This window comes from Tympanuchus pallidicinctus, unplaced genomic scaffold, assembly GCF_026119805.1.
Source record: "Tympanuchus pallidicinctus isolate F22 unplaced genomic scaffold, pur_lepc_1.0 scaffold12, whole genome shotgun sequence".
In the NCBI taxonomy this organism is placed as follows: Eukaryota; Metazoa; Chordata; class Aves; order Galliformes; family Phasianidae; genus Tympanuchus; species Tympanuchus pallidicinctus.
Window position 1 is genome coordinate 2099450 of NW_026294637.1, and position 19052 is coordinate 2118501.

Consider the following 19052-nt stretch of genomic DNA (forward strand, 5'->3'; position numbering starts at 1 on the left):
ACATACTCTGGCTAATCTAGTGGCAAAAAGATATTCTTCTTTAAGCACTACTTTAACTGTGAATAAAGGTATATTGCATACCCTGCAGATAAGCAGGGTGACCTTCTGCTGTTCAGTTTATGCACTGTGGAGGGCGGGGGGGGGGCGGGGGAGGGGGAAGGAGCTTCTCCTCAGCACTTCTCCCTGAAAGTTTTGCTAAATGGAGTTGGTCCCACTTGGTCGCATGTGAGCAGCTCCATGCTGCAGTCACAGAAGTTGGGAAGGGGATGTCAGTGGTCAGAGCAGTGCAGGCTCCTCGTGTGCTGAACGCTGTTCCCCTGCACCATGCAGGTGGGCATCCAGCACAGCAGCCACCGGCATGGCCCCATAGATCTGTGCTAAGCTTTAGCAGAGCCAACTGTGCTAATAAATGGAGATAGTGAATGGGTTTGTTTCTGAACCCATCTCTGCTTTGCTAAGCACTCAGCTAAAGACCATACAGAGAGGGCAAGTATCTTAATACTTGCATGGAGCATTTTATAACCTTTTGACTGTTGCATACCGGACACAGATCCTAATTTCCTCCCTCTATTTCTGTGCTGTTTGCTTTGAATCACTTCAGAGCAATACTTTGCAGCCTCTCTGATTGCCCCTGCAACACTTGGCTGCTAAAGGATGCCTGAGCTCTTTCCCTGCACCTGTTCTGCAGTGCTTTAGGCATTTCCAGATGTGTTTCTACCCCTTCATGCAGGCAAAACTGATAGCACTCCTGTGCAGAGGCATTACAGGGAAATTTCATGGTATGGTCAATGAAAATGTCAAATCCATTGTAGATATTAAAAGAGAGAGAGGAGGTTTTAGCTGGTTGGAAGGCAGAATTTGGAAATAAGCTCCTTGCAGATTCTATTATTACGAGCCCAGCCTAGACAATAATAAGTATTGATGGAAGTTTTGCCAGAGCAAAGACTGCTGGGTTTCAGACGGAGGAAAGATACTATCTTCATTTAGTTTTATTGGGCTCCTGATACTCTGCCCATGTATTTTTTAATTCACCACAGTAAAATTCTAATTAAAGAACAGACTTTGCCTCTCATTAATATGACACTAAAAAAACCCAATACTTTTTAAAGAATGCAGCATCCTCTCTAGAAAATTATAATGAAAAGCAGCCAGTGTTGTACAGAATGTTGTCGCTCCCTTATGAAGCGTTTCATGATTCTAAATTCCTTGTAACATCGAGACTGTCAGTGGAGTTAAAGGCTCATTAAGCTGAGCAGTAATTTCTGCAAAAAACAGGAAATCTTCTCAGAGGTTGTTTTTTTTTTTTGTTCCAATTTTCACTTCTTTTGAAGCCTCTGTCAAAATAGCTCATGCTGGAAGTTATGAAAACAACACTTTGCTATCTATCAGGAGAAGATGCTGTTTCTTCTAAAATACATTGAGTTCATTATGGGATTTGATGAGGCAGATGTCCAGATAATTCAACTTTTCCTTGACTTGGAGTGATTTGGTTTTCATTTGTCCAGAAAGAAAATGCATCTCCCGGTAAGGGTGCTGACTGTTCTGCAGAGTGCAGGGGGGGTGTTCTGAGAAGAAGGATCACTTTCACAAGAAAATGGTCCCTGAGAGGATGCTGAATAAACTGCGGGGTCTCGAAAGCGGTGTGATTGAATTAGGTACCACATGTTGGAGAGTCATTGACTAATGTGATCATCATCGGAGATTAAATCATGACCTAAATCAGCCACATGGTTCTTATCTGATTCAGACAATGAACTTCAGAGAGAATCTGTACCGTCTTTCTTGAAGGATGAGAAACTGTCCTCCTGTCCCTAAGGGAAAAAGAAAGAAAGAAAAAAAAGCAGATTAATTTCCTCCTGAAGGTAATAATCTACCCATTTGGGGGAAAATCAGCTGATGTTCCCTTCCCATCTTTTCCTTTCATTCTGATGAAGACTGATATATAAACTTGGAAAACTGGGTTGTCTGCAAGTTCTGTCAGCCTCAGATTAACCTCCGGGTTTTTCTACTTGGGCTGATAGTTTTGCAAATGCCTATTTACACATGCAAAATAAATTCTCTGGGAGGTCTGAGAGATGTAAACATCGAGACCGGTATTTCCTTTGTTGTAGGAGAGTATGCTGTGACTGAAAGTCTGGCACTGGAGATAAAAATGCCAGTGAGTTCAGAGCATACACCATCACACAGAAAGCCATGTGCAGGAACCTTAGGGCTGCAAAGATACGAGCTCAGAAAACAGAAAATGCCAGGGCTTGTAGACAATAGCCTGTGCTCACACTGGGAAAGACAATATCGTGATTCATAGACACAAACACTGAATTACTGCTGCCCTTCCAACCTTTAATCTGACATTTTCTGTTTTTTTTTATGACACCAACTTCATAAGTCAAATGTTTTATTTATATATGGTGTTCCGTAGTTTGTTTGCTTTCCCTTAGAAAGCAAATGGAAAACGCAAAAAATTCCATCAAGAGTGTCACGAGGCTGCTAGACACGTGGTTCATCAGCATGGACCAGAACAAACCTCTGACATGTGGGTAATGGGCTCACAGGAGATGTCTGTCATCCTCTCTGTGGACTACTTGCTTATTGCGGAGATTAAACAGCCAGTGGCCCATGGCTGCTGCTAGGAACAATCATAAGGGAAGCCCAGCTCAGTACCCAAAGACTTTAATTATGGATGGCTTTTAATATAGATCAAATCTTTGAGGATTAAAGCTAAAGAATTATCTGGAGATGGCACCAAGTGTCTGCAAGTTGCATTTTTTATTGCTGGATCAGATACAGATGGATTCTTACTGAGGCATATGAGCGCTTCCCTAAGTGTGGGACAGTGCTCTGCCGAGTGCCAGGGTGTTGCTTTGTGTATGGAGAGGATCCCAAATTGTTGGTGAAAGGATAAAAAAAATGAATTGTAGCCAGCAAAAAACCTGCTAGTTTAGTTTACTGATTTAAACCCATATCCCTTTCCCCTTCAGCCAAAACTGGAGATGGTAAATTCTGCGTAACAGGATTTGTCAGGAGCCACACGCAGAATCTAAATGGTATTTGCAGCAAGGTTCTGTATTAAAAACTTTTTCTAACCTCATTGTCACTCAATACAGTATTTATTTACTGGAATCCAACTTACTATTGTGGCAGTTATGGAACCTGTCTTGTTTGTAAGACCTGAGGAAGGCAACTTGCTGCACGGTGGGTTATTGGTATCTCCATGCCGTTACAAAACAGAAAATCAGCTGCAGCATATGCAGTGTGGCCTAATCCATCTGCAGTCACTGGTGTGTCTGTTGTATAGAGGATGTTTTCTCCTTCCAAAATCCCAGTCTTTGAATGTTGGTCTCTTAAGTATTTGCAAAAACACTTCTGAATGGAATTTCTGTAAATCTGGGTTATTTTGAGGACAGCCACGGTCCGTAAACATGTGCTGAAAGTCTGAGGATAAACAGTCTTACAAGATAAACATTTTTTTGGTTTAGAATCAAGCAGATCAGCAAGTAACTTTACAATATACTGGCAGATTCCTTTCGCAGTGTGTGGGTATTATGTGCAGTGCCAGCACAAGGGATGCATTGTGGCTCAGAGCCAAACCCCGTGATCTGTCACTGCGAGAGGATTCCCTTCTCACAAGCCTTGTTTCAAACCTATGGCAGCCTTGGCTTCCGTTTCTAAAGGTGTTGAACTGTGCCAGAATGAATCATGGTTGTACCATGAATAGATATCAGCTCGATACAGGGGCTGTGATTTTCCTATTGGGCTAAGTACGGAGAATAAAAAGCTAATTGATTATTTTAATTATTTATTCAGTACATCCAGGCGTATGCTTTAGCTTTTGCTGTTTCCTTTCCTGGTTTTCATTTGCTAGGCCAACCATTTTAAACTCAGTCGGATTCCAAAACTGAGTTAGAGGTGAAAAAATAGAGTTTGGGTTGTATTTCACCTTAATTTGTACTCACAGAGTCGTTGTACAGGATTACAGTTATACCAAACAGAAATTCTATCCCTAATTTCAAAAAAAATTCTAACGGAATCCATTTTGAAGTATATCTTCCTGGGTTTAGTAAGTTTATTTTGTTTATTGTTTGCCTTTTTGAAGGGTAGCATTTAAACATATTAAACTGAATTTGGAAACATTCCAGAACATTGATTGGTGACTATGAGCCACAGTATGCGCTTAATTCATTGCAGATGTGCAAAAAGTTCCTTTTACAGAGTGGATTCACCAAAAATGGCCATCAGGCAATATGGTCCTGAGTTCCCAGACTGAGAAAAACAACTGCTGAAAGTTTTCAGCTGTGAATTCTGATGAGCATCCCACTGTATGTGCACACCAGGAGTACAGCTCTGGTCACTAGCTATTGAATGTACACATACAAGTTTGTGCCAGTGAAAACAAAATAAGGTAGGCTGTAAGACCACAGGCTGTGCTGCTGCTGAGAAACAAGATGCTGTGATGGAAAAGTGTTGGAAGAGCACATCTGATTCTCTTGTTGGGTTTAGTCCCTTAATACTCAGTATGCCTTCCTTGGAAGTCATTTTATTTATCTGCTAAGTTTCCAAACTCATGTGTTTGCTTCATCTATGTCCAACTTCCATTGCTGCCCTAAATGTCATGCAGCAGACAGACCAGACAGACCCAGAGTGCAGCAATTAATTCACTAATCATTCCCGGAGGGGAGTGCAGTCAGTTAGGAGGGGCGCAGCACATCCAGTGTGTCCTCCCTGTGTATTTTACAGGACCAAGCTGGTGACTGGACGACGTGCACAATTGCAGCAGCACACATGCAGCACCTCCTGCAATGAGCCCTCGCTCCAGCACACACTGAGGCTCTGGGGTGGGGGCAGAGATGTGGAGAGGAGGAAAACACTTTGTGCTGTATTGAGCAACCTTTCCTTGGAGGGATGAATCTTTCACCTGTCACACTGCCTAATGCAGACAGCAGTAATTACGCTTAGGCATCGAGCATCATCCTTTACAGAGTTATTTTCATTTTTATTGGTGGCAATTAATCTCCAGTCATATTTTTGGAGGAGAATAAGTGAATAAGTTGGCACGTTTGCCAGGCACTGTTAGCACGTGACCTGAAATGTGGCAGCTTCCTTTAATGCAGCGCTTCCCAGGAGAGCGCTGGCTATTCCAGATTCATCTCTCTTGGTATTGACAAACACACATGGGGTCTAAAGGGAGCATTTGTACCTTCCTGGCATCACCACTCTCAGGTTGCTTTTCTTATTGATGGTATAGTTAAAGTCTCTGTATCATTTTGACGTTTTTAATGGCGTATGCATTTACAGCGTAGCTCTTGTGTAAGCTTTAATCAGTGTTCTGTTCTCATGTTGTTGCTATTATTATTTATCTCTATTATGGTAGCACAGAGAGGCTATCAACAAGGGTATGATTACACTGTGCTGGGCTTGGCTTGTATGCGTGCACAGGAGAGATGGTGCTGACGATGGCTGCCATGGCACTGCGAATACTTGGCCCAGTATCTCAGGAGCTGGAATCATCATCCCACTCCAGCTAGGATTTACCATATTGATGTACATTGCAAAAATATGTCCCAAGTACTGAAGTCTTTGGTTTCTTTTGTTTTTAGATTTTCTAGATGGAACCACTAGACCTCAGTCCCACGGCTAGTTACACACTTGAGTAGTCTCATGGTCCTCTTGAGCTCAGTGGAACTACTCCTAAGAAGAAGTACTCAGATTGAGCTGATCAGCTCTGTGTCTGTATCTTTGGAATGGTTCAAAGGTTATTTACCACGGTGCAGATCTATGTGTTAGCACAGAAAAAATATCACATAATGCCCCAGTGAAATCCCACAGGTAAAAAACTTACTTGCAATCCCACATTCTGTCACAGCAGAATGAGGCTTGAGGGAAGGAAAAGCGCAAAAACAAACAAGAATTAATAAACTTTGAACAACAAAGATCTTATTTTCATGTTAGGATAGTGCAGTGTAAAGTCAAGTGTACGTGATATTTCATTATCACAAATTTTACATTAGTACTGTGCCAATGAAATTCACTCATTTCCTTTTGCAATTAATCAGCAGTAGATTAAGTGATACTGCATGAAATAGCCTTGCTCATTGTGACCTGCACAGGGCTTGAACTGACAGCTAAAGCAGAAAATCTTTATCATCTGAGGTAAAGACTTAAATCTAGAAGGGGCAACCCATCACTGCGTTGATATGATCCCATCACTAGAGAGAAAATGGGATGTTAGCCCTGGTTGTACACCAGTGCTATGGTTTGGGTTTTTAACTGTTCAGAGAGCTGCAGTCAAAGTGTGCTTGCAGTTTTAGGAACATAAAAAGGAGTCTAGCAGTATCAGGCATTGTAAATGTGACACAGTAAAAGCCCCTTCTTTTAGTTCTGTTTTTTTCTGTGTCTTCCATGAGCACTCAGAAGTACTTTAATCCTCATTTTATGTTCTCTCACTAATAAATCCCCATGAAATTCACATTCTTAGAAGCTATCTGGTATGCCAAGCTGTTTTATTTCACAGATAATTAAAACATTTTGGCTAGCTACTTTGGGCTAAACATACTGAATGGTGCAACGTGTGCTCACTGATGCCTTGTACTTAGAAGCCTTTGGAAATGCTGTTTGTCAGCTAGTTTTCTGGTCATTGCAGGCTTCTTCTGTTATCCAGATTTGTTGGTTTTTTTGTTTGTTTGTTTGTGTGTTAGTTTGTTTTTGATTTTTTTTTAAGATTTTACAACCAGTTAGAGGAACTTCTGCTCTTTCTTGGAACATTTTGTTCTTCCTCTTGCTTAGATCATGGAATGAAATTTGGTGCAGGAAGAAAGCAAGCATGTGACCAAAATAAATAGTAAATAAGTGTTCAAAGAAATGGCTTAAAAATGGAGTTGTGTTTGTGGCAGACACTGTAAAAGCTAAATGAGATGCTTGAGCTGATGCTGGGAAATATTTTTCCCATCTTACAAACCATTTCACTTCCTTTCAAAGTGAAAAACACAAACCAAGCAGACAAGTCTGATTGTTGGAGTATTTATCTGCAGTATGGAAGACAAAGAAATAGCACACGTCTTCTAATGAGAGTTATTGTTTGTGTTATGCCAGTTAATTGCCCTTGGAGTTATGTCAGCCCAGAGCAGCTGCCTGTCAGGGCTCTATGGCTGGCTGAGGTGAGGGGAGCATCACGTCCCTGGATCAGGAAGGGTCAGCTTTGATTCCTGCACTTCGCTTCCCCAGTCTAAGGGAAGCTGCCCACGCTTGTAAGCCCCAGGTGCTTGCCCTTTGTGGAGGTGCAGAGCTGCATCCCTTGATTTTCAAGTTCTGCAGAAAACAGATCTGTATTTCTGGAGTGGAAATTGCAGGGAAACCCCATCAGCTCCAGCAGATTTGCTTCCTGCCCCAGAGGGCTTACAGAGTCTTACCAAGTGTCTGTGGGAAATAAAGACAGATCGCCTCTTTCACAGATTCACGGTAATAATTTAAGACTTTTAAAGAGTAAGATTTTGTTTGCTTGGCTCCCAGTGGTGTTAGGGAGAAACTATCATCCCTGGCAGTGGGAGAAATGAGGCAAAGGAGTGAACTGCCTCGCAGGGCTGTGTACAGAAGCATGCTGCACACACTGCTTTCAGCAGGACACAAAGCCACATGCATCTACAAACCCCCGCGGGTCCTCCTGGAAGCTCTGCGATTGTCTCTTCGTGGGTTTACTTTGGTCTTTGACGTTGTTGCTCAGGAAGCACAAACTTGTGAATTGATGATCAGCAGTGCTAGTTGAGTGGAATCTCCTATTCCTTTTCTGCTAAGTATCTTCAGACTGACCAATGGCTGACTTCTCAAGAAGAATAAGGACAAAAAGCTTGCCAGAATTAACTGAGAAATACCGTTGTCCACTGTGGGTTTATAAGTACATGCTGTGGAAGAAAGGGGCTCTGAAATTTCTCAGACATGAGCTTCTGGCCTGTATGGTGTTTGTATTTGCATTGCTAAGTCCAGAAATGGCCATCCAGCTCCAAGAAGCAGTGTGTCACCTGGGGATTAGTTTACATGTTTGCAAGTAAAAGAGTTTGTGAAGACAGCTATGTCGATGGGATTACACACTCATTTCCTGCATGGCAGAGGATTTTACACTGGCAGAAGAGTTTCTGCCAATATAATTGAAGCCAGCTCTGGTTCCCAGCTGTACTGGGAGCGTGGTCTGTAACTGAGTCTTTAGAAGCAGTTCTGCCAGTAGCTGCATTCTGAGCAGCAGGCACCACTGTAAGACTCGAAAAGAAAACCTTGTTTTTTTCCTGACCACTTATGGAGGAAGCTTTAACCCCTGGCTGTTTGGTTAGAGCTATATATGCATAAATATTACACGTTTTTTGCAGGTGCTGATTACTGTTTCTATAGCAAATCAAGATCAAGCTGCTTCTGTACTCTGATTTCCCTCTCATCTTGGATATGATCAGGCAGGATTGCTGTGTGAATGGTTCTCACTGTGCCTTAATGCGCTCTGTAGAGAATCTGCCCTCCATGTCAATTGCTATAGCCTTGGGAGCCCTTCTGTAGTGCTGGTACACGCTGTTAATGGCACCCGAATTACCTGGTGTACACACTCCATATCTTCATCCCTTAGTCTGGGTTAAGAAATTCTGACTCCAGTGTTGTTTTCTGCCCTGCTATCTCTTTACTCCAGGAGAAAACGAAACCCAACACCATCAAAGGAGATATCCTTCTTTAGATGATATTTATTATCTCAAGGGAACAGAGCAAAGAAACAATATTTGATGACATTATTAAATCTACAGGTTTTGCTTGGCAGTTCTACCTGCCGTTGACTGCACTGTAGTCAGGATGTGATCCTCTGCATCTAATTCCACTATAAATTCATTCCTTCCAGCTATCTAAGGGCACTAAGAAACAGGATATTAAAAGATTTAAGTTCTGATCCTATAAAGGTGTTAAACAAGTCCTCAAATCTAGGTGTATAACTGATGCTGCTGTCTCCTTGCATGCTGAAGTGCATTGCTGGTTCAGGGGTTGGGTTTAGAAGGTTTGAGGGCTCTTTAGAAAGATGTTGCTTTCTGTTAACGTCTCTTTGCCCACTTGCCAAGGGCGCTCGGCTGCAGCGGGGTGGTTGTGCCACACACCTACCGTCCTGCTCCATGTTTTACAGGTTGCGATAGCGATCACTGGGGACCCCACTGCAGCAACCGGTGCCAGTGCCAGAACGAGGCCCTCTGCAACCCCATCACAGGTGCCTGTGTCTGTGCAGATGGGTACCAGGGCTGGCGCTGCGAGGAGCTCTGCGAGCCCGGGAGCTACGGCAAGGGCTGCCAGTTCCAGTGCCAGTGTCACAACGGAGCGACCTGCGACCACGAGACGGGAGAATGTCACTGCGCTCCTGGATACACGGGGGTGTTGTAAGTTCAGTGAAGGGTCTGCTTTACCCTGCGTTGTTTAATGGCTTTGCTTTGGCTGCTATGAATGCAATGAGCAAATAGCAGAATTTGCACGGTCTTTATATTATGCACTTTCCTTTGCAGAAGTCAGATAACAGAATTTCAGAGAGGCTAAATAAAGGAAATATGTGTTATTTGCTGCTAATTATACCTGTCTGCATACCAAAATAAAACTTACTGCTAAAATGAACTTAAAACGCCATGACATTTCCCAGCAACTGTAGGTACAACAGCAGTAGTTGCTCCTAATTTCAGTGTGTGAGTACAACCCAAATTACAGTTCAGTTTTTTTAAGCATTTGAGCTTTTCTACTTGTTAGCAATCCAGAGCAGTATCAAATGGGACTTACCATCCCCAGTTTATTTGGCTTTCTATCTAGCAGAGGAAGCACTACTGGTAACTATATGAGCTTACTATCTAGGGGGTAAATTTTTAGTGTAGTGAGGAGGGATTTAGCGGTGTGATTCCTATTAACTTTAACGAGAATCATGTAGCTAAATCCCCAAATACCACACAAAGTTTACCAGTAGGATTCACAAAATCTGCATATTAATTTTAGGACAGCAAGAAATAGTTCCTTGTTTAAAATTGCCCACAGTGTAACATCAGTACTCATTAGAGATCTTTGAGTAGTTTCAGAAGTAATTACGCTTTTCAAAATTATTTAAAGGGAAAAGATGATTTACTCGCTGAATTTGACTGGAGATCTATTACAGGTGACTTAATATTTCTGCAGTCTAATAACAGTTGTTGGCCTGCGTGAAGGAAGTAAAAAATAAAGGCAATATTAAACCTCATAAATAAGTTATATACTTTTTGAATATTTTATTTAGTACCTGATTTCATCATAGCCTTATGACCTCAGTCCTGGAAGCACTCACTGCTAAATGTTACACGTACTATTAGGACTGGTCCCATTGACATTAGTATGTCCGTTCTCAGCAGTAAGTACTTGCATGAACATCCTCATCAGAGAACAGCCACATATTAGAAAAACGTAGAGTACTGTCAGAGATATGAGAGTTGTCTTTTTGAAATAGGTGGAATTTGGTGTATGCATAAAGATTGCACACATGCATCAGCCTTACAGCACTGGATCCATGGCACATAAACAACCCCAGCAGAAATAATGGGAATAATGGCTAATTGGCAGTGCTAGCTGAGGCTTACTCAAGTTTCACTCTCATTATGACCCGTGTTGTGGATTTTCCTCTTCTTCCCAAATGTAACTGTGTGTTCTCACATCACCCCTTTGGTTCTTGTTTCTCCTCTCTCACAAAGCTGTGAAGAGCGCTGTCCCCCCGGGAGCCACGGAGCTCAGTGTGAGTTGCGCTGCCCATGCCAGAACGGAGGGGTCTGCCACCACATCACTGGGGAGTGCTCCTGTCCTGCTGGATGGACGGTATGGCAGTTCTTCACTTAGAGCTTGGAACGGGGAGTAAATTGCTTCCTGTCTCAGCAGATGCCCACCCTTCGTGCTTATGGTATATATATTCTATTTCTTGCCACGAGGATCCCACAGTTCTGAAACTGGAGCCTCCTTTGTTCTGTGTGCACAGCATTTAGGCCACCAGCCTTTGTTTAGTAGCTACTTCAAAAGAGTTAAACAACCAAATTAAAACTATTCTTCTGCGTGGGAGAAGAAGAGAGAAAAAATGGCCTCTGCAGTTCTTTGAATTATCCCTGCACTGTTAGACACTGCCCTCACATGGGTCACATGGAACAGAAGGCTCAAAGCCCATCTCAGCATTGTCAAAAGCACCGTATGGTTTCCCTTTCAGGAGAAAGGGAGAGAGAGAAGTCAAGGAGAATGCAGTGGCTCAGGGTGTCTTTAAAGCAGAAGGAATGTACGCAGGGAGACAAAGACCAGTTCAGCATCCAGTCCTTACTCAGGCAAAATTTCCTTTGATTGCAGTAGATTTGCTTGCATCAGAGGTTACCCTGGAGAGAGCAAATTACCCTAACCTTTAATCCTCCATGTCAAGAAAGCAAGGCCAAACATTTTAAAAGTCCTTAACTTTATCAATAATGTGATAATTAACTCTCTCGGGGTTTGCCAAGTCTCACAGGCCTACATACCATTTAGCTGTGCTAAGTCTCCTGGCATTTTTCCCATACCGGACAATTAGTTTCTTGGCAATCTTGCTGGATTTTAATGCATGCAAGTACTGTGGCTTTTTATTTTAATACAAGGAAGATCCTGATGTCATCATATAACTGTAGCTTCTGTTATGGGCCTTATACCCATTAAAATGTCTGTGGACTGAGAGATGTTTATGTTCCTTTAGATTAGTACAGCAAACGTGCCTCCATTTAGCTTCTCAAGAAGCATTTCAAATAACAAAATAGTTAGAACTTTTCAGAAACTAAATAAAGACAATGGCACCTTGCCCTGAATTGGCATTTGGTGGAGTTTCTTTCCTAGGGTATTGGAGCTAATGCAGTAGGTAAGCAAACCAAATATTTTGGGGGCCAGTCAGCCCACTCTAGCTGTTTGTCTAAGGACTAATTACTAAAGTGATTTACATTAAAATGTCATTTTAGGGTAAATTTTTCTGCCTCCCTTGTCAGCTGCATGCCAATATTTTTGAGGATCAGAGCTATTTTTCTGTACTCTTCCTCACTTGTATTTTATCAGGAATTATCTCTCTCTTTTTATTTTTAGACTTTTGCAAATTTACAAAATCACTGAAGAGATTAGAGAATGTCAGAATAGAGCAGGAAGTTTTTAGATGTCTATGCAACATAGATCCTAAAGAAGAACCACAGCACTGGGGCTGTACAACAAAAGTGGTCGTGTATTCTGGGCCAGTTTTTACCCGTTCCTTGCAGCTTGGAGTTTCTCCTCTGCATTTTTAGTGTCCAAGAGAGACTTTCCTGAAAACTGTTTTGTTGGCTGCTCGGTCCCCAGAGAAACCCCAGAGTTAACAATTGATGTCTGAAACAAGTCTAACTGAAAATTGAAAAGAGAGATCAAGTATTCTGGGGGAAGAAGCTGAAATTATAAGTAAAAGCACTCAGCTTGTAAATGTTGAGATTTTAAGTATAAAGTGTCTCTCCAGGGTTTTAATGAAAAGTTGGTAATTCAGTACGCAGAGAGAGAAAAATATTTTTTCATGCTACAGTTTTAACTCTTGTTGGTTGGAACGATTTGTGAAGTGAGACACAAGTGGGCTGTAAATGAGCGAGAGATGGGAACATTCACTTTACTTCACACCATCGATAGTCTTTGACATCCGGAATTTTACTTGCTGATTTTCAGGCTTGAGAATGCATGTATGTATTGAATATACCATCATATTGGAAGTAGAGAATTCTCTCTGGATTTATAGAAGTGCAAATCCACTTGGATTTTATTGCTGCTGGAAGAGCTGTGGCTATTATCCTTTCCTCAGGTAGATTTATTAACAGCAGCTCAGTTCCCTTAGGGACTTGGTTGGCTATGGGATATGGAAAGGTAGGCAGTGAACAGGATGAAGTTCTGGGGCTCTTAGGTTCTTCCTCGGGTCTGCCATCTTCAAAGCCTGGTTCTTTCATTACTGGTAATATTCCTTTCCTCCTGATTTCTCCCACCCAGTGCAGACTCTCCTAGAAGCATAGCAAGTTATGCCAACTGTGTCCCACAAGATTTCGTTGTCTCATGGGTTTCTTACCAAGAGAGTGGTGGTGAATGAGTCAACGAAATGTGGCTTCTTGCACACTACAACGATGGAGTTTTTCCACTTATGCATATTTTGGGGGCTAGGAGTTAGTGAGTGGCTGCTTTAGGGCCTCATCAACTATTTACAACCTTAATTCTATACGTGTTTCTCATTTGCAGTATTAAATCCTGCAAGCACTCTCAGGAAGTGGGGAGGGAAATAAAATACAGGTTTTTACAATGCTTCTTGGAAGCACTTTTGAAGGACTAGATTTCCACGCTCAGGGAGGCAGCAATCTTTCCTTGCATGACAAAACATTTATCACCAGCAACACACCCTGTTTGATCCCAGGTCCCATTCTCAAAGCTCTGCATCGTGTTGCCATGTATAACATATTCTGCTAATTGCTTCTTTCCCATTCACAACTGTACTTAATGAAGTGACTATGCCTGTTTTCTTTCTGTCATGGATTTTTAACATGGAGCAGAGGGGTGAAGAAGAGACAGGAGATCTGAAAAATTCTTACCTGTGCTGCAAAAATTGTAATAATACAGCATGCAATGTCAAAAGCAAAAGTTGATGTGATCGGGGCCTTAAAAAAAGCTGCTGATGGGGTGAAGTTTGTGGATTAGATGTATAAGCAGCAGGAAATATTGGTCTGACATTTGATCCTCCAGAGAGGGATGCTTTGGATTCCCTTAGTACATATTAATGCAAAAAGTATGCCTAAAGATTCTCTGGGCTCCAAGGGAATGCATCAAAGAGTATTGCTTTCTCATCATTTGTTGATAGAAATCCTGTTCCGTTTGAGATGTGAAGAGGGAAAGTATTTATTATCAAGATAAATGGATGCTTACATTTTCAGATATATAGTGGTGTGTATTACTTAAGCCCGGAGACACCAAGTTTTTAACACTGTAATCTGAGTGTTCTTGAACTGAGGCCAACCTGTCTGTTTTACAGCCAAGTAGCCACCTATCACTGGCTGAGAAAGGCTTGAAGCATCTACTTAATGACTGCACTGAAGAGTAGCCTATCCACTTTGGGGCTGTTGATATTGCTAAACTTTCCAGACTGTGCTGAGGGAGAGCCCAAGGACTGACAGCAGCCATTAATGCTCCTGTATTATATTTTGTATGGGTTTTGTCTAATATGAGTTTCTTTTCAAAACTCAGAGCCCCTGAGGCTTGGTTAGGGAAATAAGACTTCTGGGAGATTAAAACAGAATAACAGGGGGAGAAAAAACATTTCTGTCCAATGCTTTGCACTGTGCACAGCACTGGCAGCAACTCTATTTGCTACAGTGGCCAAAAGTTTTCCATTAGAGGGCCCAGTCCTCAGATCCTGCACTGCCAGAATTGTTTTGGCTGAAATTACTTAGCTGGATGCCAGCCTCAGATTTTATGTTTGCTTGCATTAAAGTACAAAAAAAAAAAAAAAAAAAGCAAAAAAACAAACAAACAAAAAAATTCATTCAACTTCTAAGAAAGTCTATAAGGAAATCCTTGCGAGACCTTGACACTTGGCAGGGGGTGTTGTGTGATACCTGGGGGAAAACCGGCTGAATTTGGCAGACAAGGGCTACAAAGGCAATACCCATGGAAAGCATTCTTTGTGTTGGGAACAACCAGCTGGAGAAAGGCCTGCCCTGATTGCTTTTCCTGATGAGCAGTGCCAGAGTGCACAAAGAGTGACTGACTGTCTTGTCTTTACTTTCGGTGCAGCCTCTCCAGCAATCCCCCTCCTCCCAAACAGTCACTTTGAGACACCCAGAGCAGGTCCAGCATCTTCTCAGACTCTATTTCACCTAAAATCACCAGCCCATATGCAGCTTTGTAGCCTTCTCTGGTTGTCTTTGGCCTTTCCTAAGAAGCCCTGTCTTTATTCAAAGGGCATGGTATATCCTGATGCCCCAAGCACAGTGTGCAGTGGAAATCCAAGGAGGGGGACTGTCAGTGACTGTACAGTGGGGAGGAGAATCCCTCTGGAAGTAGGGCAGACAGACAGTTATTTCAGCAGCTGAGACTGTCTTAGGCCGTCTTAAACAGAAAAAAATATCTTCAGTGCACTTAGATGTAGCAAGAAGAACAATAAATATCCACCCTTTGTATTGGAGTTCATTACACTGTGACTGTTGACTAAAAATACTGCTCTTTCTGCAAACTTACCAGGGGTTGGTGTGTGCACAGCCATGTCCTCCTGGGACATTTGGAATTAATTGCAGCCAGGACTGTCCCTGCCACAACGGAGGACACTGTGATCCCGTGACAGGAAAATGCATTTGTACACCTGGCTATATTGGAGACAGGTAAGAATCAAACCCTCAAAGCCTTTACTTTTAACCAAGAATTGGCAATATTTGTATCTCTGCTAGAGCAATCTTACTCTTGAAAAAACAGTGTTATGTTCCTGTTGCTGCTATTAGGTTCATCCTTCTGCAGCAATTCAAGTATTATAAATGTGGCAATGTTATTACCTTTTATTGGCAATGCTTTCCATTCACTGTTTTTTTAATGTAACTTTTAAAATTTAATGGATTAAATTTAATTTAGATATTTACAGTGATAAATTTAATAGAGAGCTTTACATGTTTACAAGATATGTAAATGAACTATATTTATACAAATTAATATCCTCAAGAGTAAGCAATGCAGCAGTTTAATGTTTCCATCAGCCCCTCTACGCTGCTGCAGCACTGATCCATCTCAGGCACCAACAAAGGGTGATAAATCCTCAACATTTAAAAACGAATGGCTTCACCCACAAATCAGTCTAAGATGATAATGTTGCTTTTCAGAGGTGTCACAGGTTTAGCAAAATGACTACACAGCAAAGTCAAGGTGGGATCTTGACATGCATTGGCTTAGCCCTCCAGCTAATCCTGCCAGTAGGGCTAATGGTAGTGAGGAAATTGTAGCTGAGCAAGCTTTCACATGCAGCTTTCACTTGGGATTGAACTGTGTCACTGGGGTGACAGAGACCCTGGGCACAGCCCACTAATGTTTCCTATGCTAAAGCCCTTTGTCCTGTATCTTCCTTTCTGTTACTAGCTAGAATGAGCTAGTACTGCTATGCTGATATTTGCTAAAATGATACTTCTATGCAGCAAAGAACAGGAATTTCTTATTTCTTGCCTCACTGCATAATCAGCAGGTCTTTACAGCAAACAAACAGACCAGCCTTCAATATGCTCTGTGGTTCAGAAGGCCACATTCTGTCCCAGCAAATGTGGATGCTCCTTGTATCCATTTTATTGACAATGGGAATTGGTAAGGGGCTCTGGAGAGTGAAGTGATTTCAAGATCCCTGGGATATACTGTGAGAGCACTGTGTATGACTAACCAAAGCTTTCTCAACTTTTGGAGATAATTCCACTTGAAGAAGCAGCTGTACAGCCTGAACACTTCCACTGCTGATCACACTTCAGTCACAAGCCATCCTCAGTTCCTCAGTTCTGGCTCTCTGGCTGGAGGTCTCCTCATCTGGTTGCTGCAGACCTAGATTGATTTTTGGCCATAGGTGAATCGACAGCATTAGAGCTGTCAGGAGCCTCCAGCCAGCAGCCTGTAGCTGAGCCAGCTTCTTTGCTCAGCTGCCAATATAGCCTCCAGCCACGAGGGAGGACATGCAGCAGAAGAGCTGGCTCTGTTACAGGAGTGTGGCATGGGGAAACAGCAGTGATGGAATTGCCATACTTTCTGCAACACTTAGATGTACTCCAGCAAAAAGAGCAGACAAAGGACCACTGGGGAAAGAGATGGCAAAAAGACAGCAGAAGACACAGTTCTGTCTCTTGCCAAAAGCAGAAGTTCTTATAGTACATCTTTCTTAGAGAGGGCCTGGAGGAGGAGTCTCAGGAAGCGAAGGGGTAGAGGAGGCACTACAGGGCAGAACTGCCAGGAACCATTTTGAGCAAAGGGCGAGTGGGCTCTTCAGATCTGGGCTTGGAGAATAGTGGTAGATGTTAGGACTCTGGAGAGGTGTGCCTTGGTAAAACAGAGCAAAGCAGGGAGGCAGAAAATAAAGCATGACCAGCTGAAGCCAAGGCAAGAAGCTGTCCCAGGGAACCTGTACCCAAGCAAAACCTTTAGAAGTAGCTCACCTGCCCTCTTCTGGAGCAGGAGAGTAAAAGATGGAGTGAAGGGAGAAGTCAGAGTGCAGAAATGCAGGTTCCATTTCTGCTGCTATCTTTCCATATGGAAAAACAAGTGAGAGCAGAGGGAAGTAAAGCAAAGACAGTCCTGAGAGCTGGTGAAGCTGACATTAACCTAGAAATCACCACCATTGGGTTCTTGGGAGCCTGAGGCATGTTTGTCTCAGCCTTTATTCAGGGAAGTGAACGTTGGGCCCATTGCAATCACTTGGGTTGTGACAGCCCATTGCCTGTAAGGGCTGTTGTGAGCAGGTGTGTGTGCACATGCCTTGCTGGCAGCTGCAGCCTGCAGATGGGAGATTGCCCATTGATTTCAGAGAGGCAGGATCAGGCACAGTCTTAAAGAAATCTAGATTGCTTTCCTGAGTTGTGTGCTTGCACGGCACGGACAATGGGATGGATTAGTCAGCAGCATTTGAGTTTACAGTCTCTTTTATTTTCTGGGTCTCATGTAACCATTGCAGTGTCACAGCATAATTGCAAGTGCAGCAGGAGAATGCCACTGCACAACAAAATAATGTTTTCTTTGAAATTCTGCGTGGCCCTGGAAAAATATTTCTTAGTAATAACAGATTTTGTGAATAACCACAATAAAAAGGTAAACACTCTATCTACTATTATCCTCTCTAATTGGCAGTGAGTACTGTACAAAATCGTGGTTCGTCTTGTGCAGGAGATAATAACTTGTAGTTGGATAAATATTTGTGGCGATGCAATGGTCATAAAGGTCTGTGTAAGTGTAATTGCAACACTTTATTCCCCACCTATTTTCCAGGAAGAGGCAACACACTAAATATCTTATAAATTGCCATCACTATTAATAACTGCAGGCAGCTCTGTGCTGAAATGACAGAACGTGTCATGCAAATGTGTGCTTTGCAAACTGGAAAGGGATAATAGCAAAGCACAGTTAGAAGCTGGGGATGGGGAATTGAATGGCTGACTGGAAAAGTGAACATACTGTTTTAGCTTTGTTTTGTGAACTGCCATAGAGCTTAAAGAGTGAGTCTTAACAGAATGAATGCCACATTTGTTACAACAGCATGAGCAAACTTATTCTTTTGTTGTTGTGTTTGTATCTGTGTCTTTTATAAACAGAACAGTGGTTTGCAGGCTAGTGTTTTTTGGATTGCTTTTAATCTTTGTCTGTGCTACGTAAATGTGATCACTGTTATGAAAACAAACAGAACCTTAAAAATTTAACAGCATTATTCAGCAAAAAGGAATTATCTAAAAAAAATGTAGGTACATATACTAAGTTCATCTGTTAGCAAGCTGTCTTATGTTTAATATTTTGTAAAATTGCTTCCATTAATTCTACAGGTGACAGCCATATTATCCTATCCAAACCCAAATAATTATAGTACGTATTAAAGTTCAGTGGATATTATAATACAAATCTCCCCAGATAGCCAGAAACCAACGTAAATTAAACAAGAAACATAACTAGAGCTTAGCAGCTCATTTTGTAATTTAATTGAACAATGTATCTGGTTGTTAATGGTGCTATGGACACATTAGATTGATATGTTGCAAAGGAAGGATGTTCAAGTAGAAAGCTAATTCCTGCTGTGATTATTCTTATGTTCCAGAGGAGATGTTATTAGTATTCTTTGTATAAAATTCATTAGCAGTAGCTGCTTGATCTCCAAATAAATAAGTTGGTTAAATTGCTAGTAGAAAAAGGCTAATTATGTAAATGGATTAGGTTGTCAATATTTCATTTCCAGATGCTTTTCTCCCTGCTAGGTAATGCTTCATCTGCTATAAATATAGAATGATATAGTGCACTATTGACTACGTATTCATCCCGTTGAGTACAGTGCTCTCCTG

General features: G+C 42.0%; 1 protein-coding gene across 8 annotated transcripts in view; it reads left to right on the top strand.

The window, feature by feature from the left end:
- Nucleotides 1-19052, top strand: part of MEGF11 (multiple EGF like domains 11) — a 263692-nt gene that overhangs the window by 164379 nt on the left and 80261 nt on the right. For all 8 annotated transcript variants that reach the window (XR_008203908.1, XM_052672468.1, XM_052672472.1 and 5 more), the window contains exons 7-9: nt 9140-9386; nt 10707-10827; nt 15238-15374. Coding sequence is in view for 7 of the 8 variants with exons in the window: in XM_052672468.1 (XP_052528428.1) it covers nt 9140-9386; nt 10707-10827; nt 15238-15374 (505 nt within the window). In the remaining variant the exon portion in view is untranslated. The remainder of the gene's footprint in view (nt 1-9139; nt 9387-10706; nt 10828-15237; nt 15375-19052) is intronic.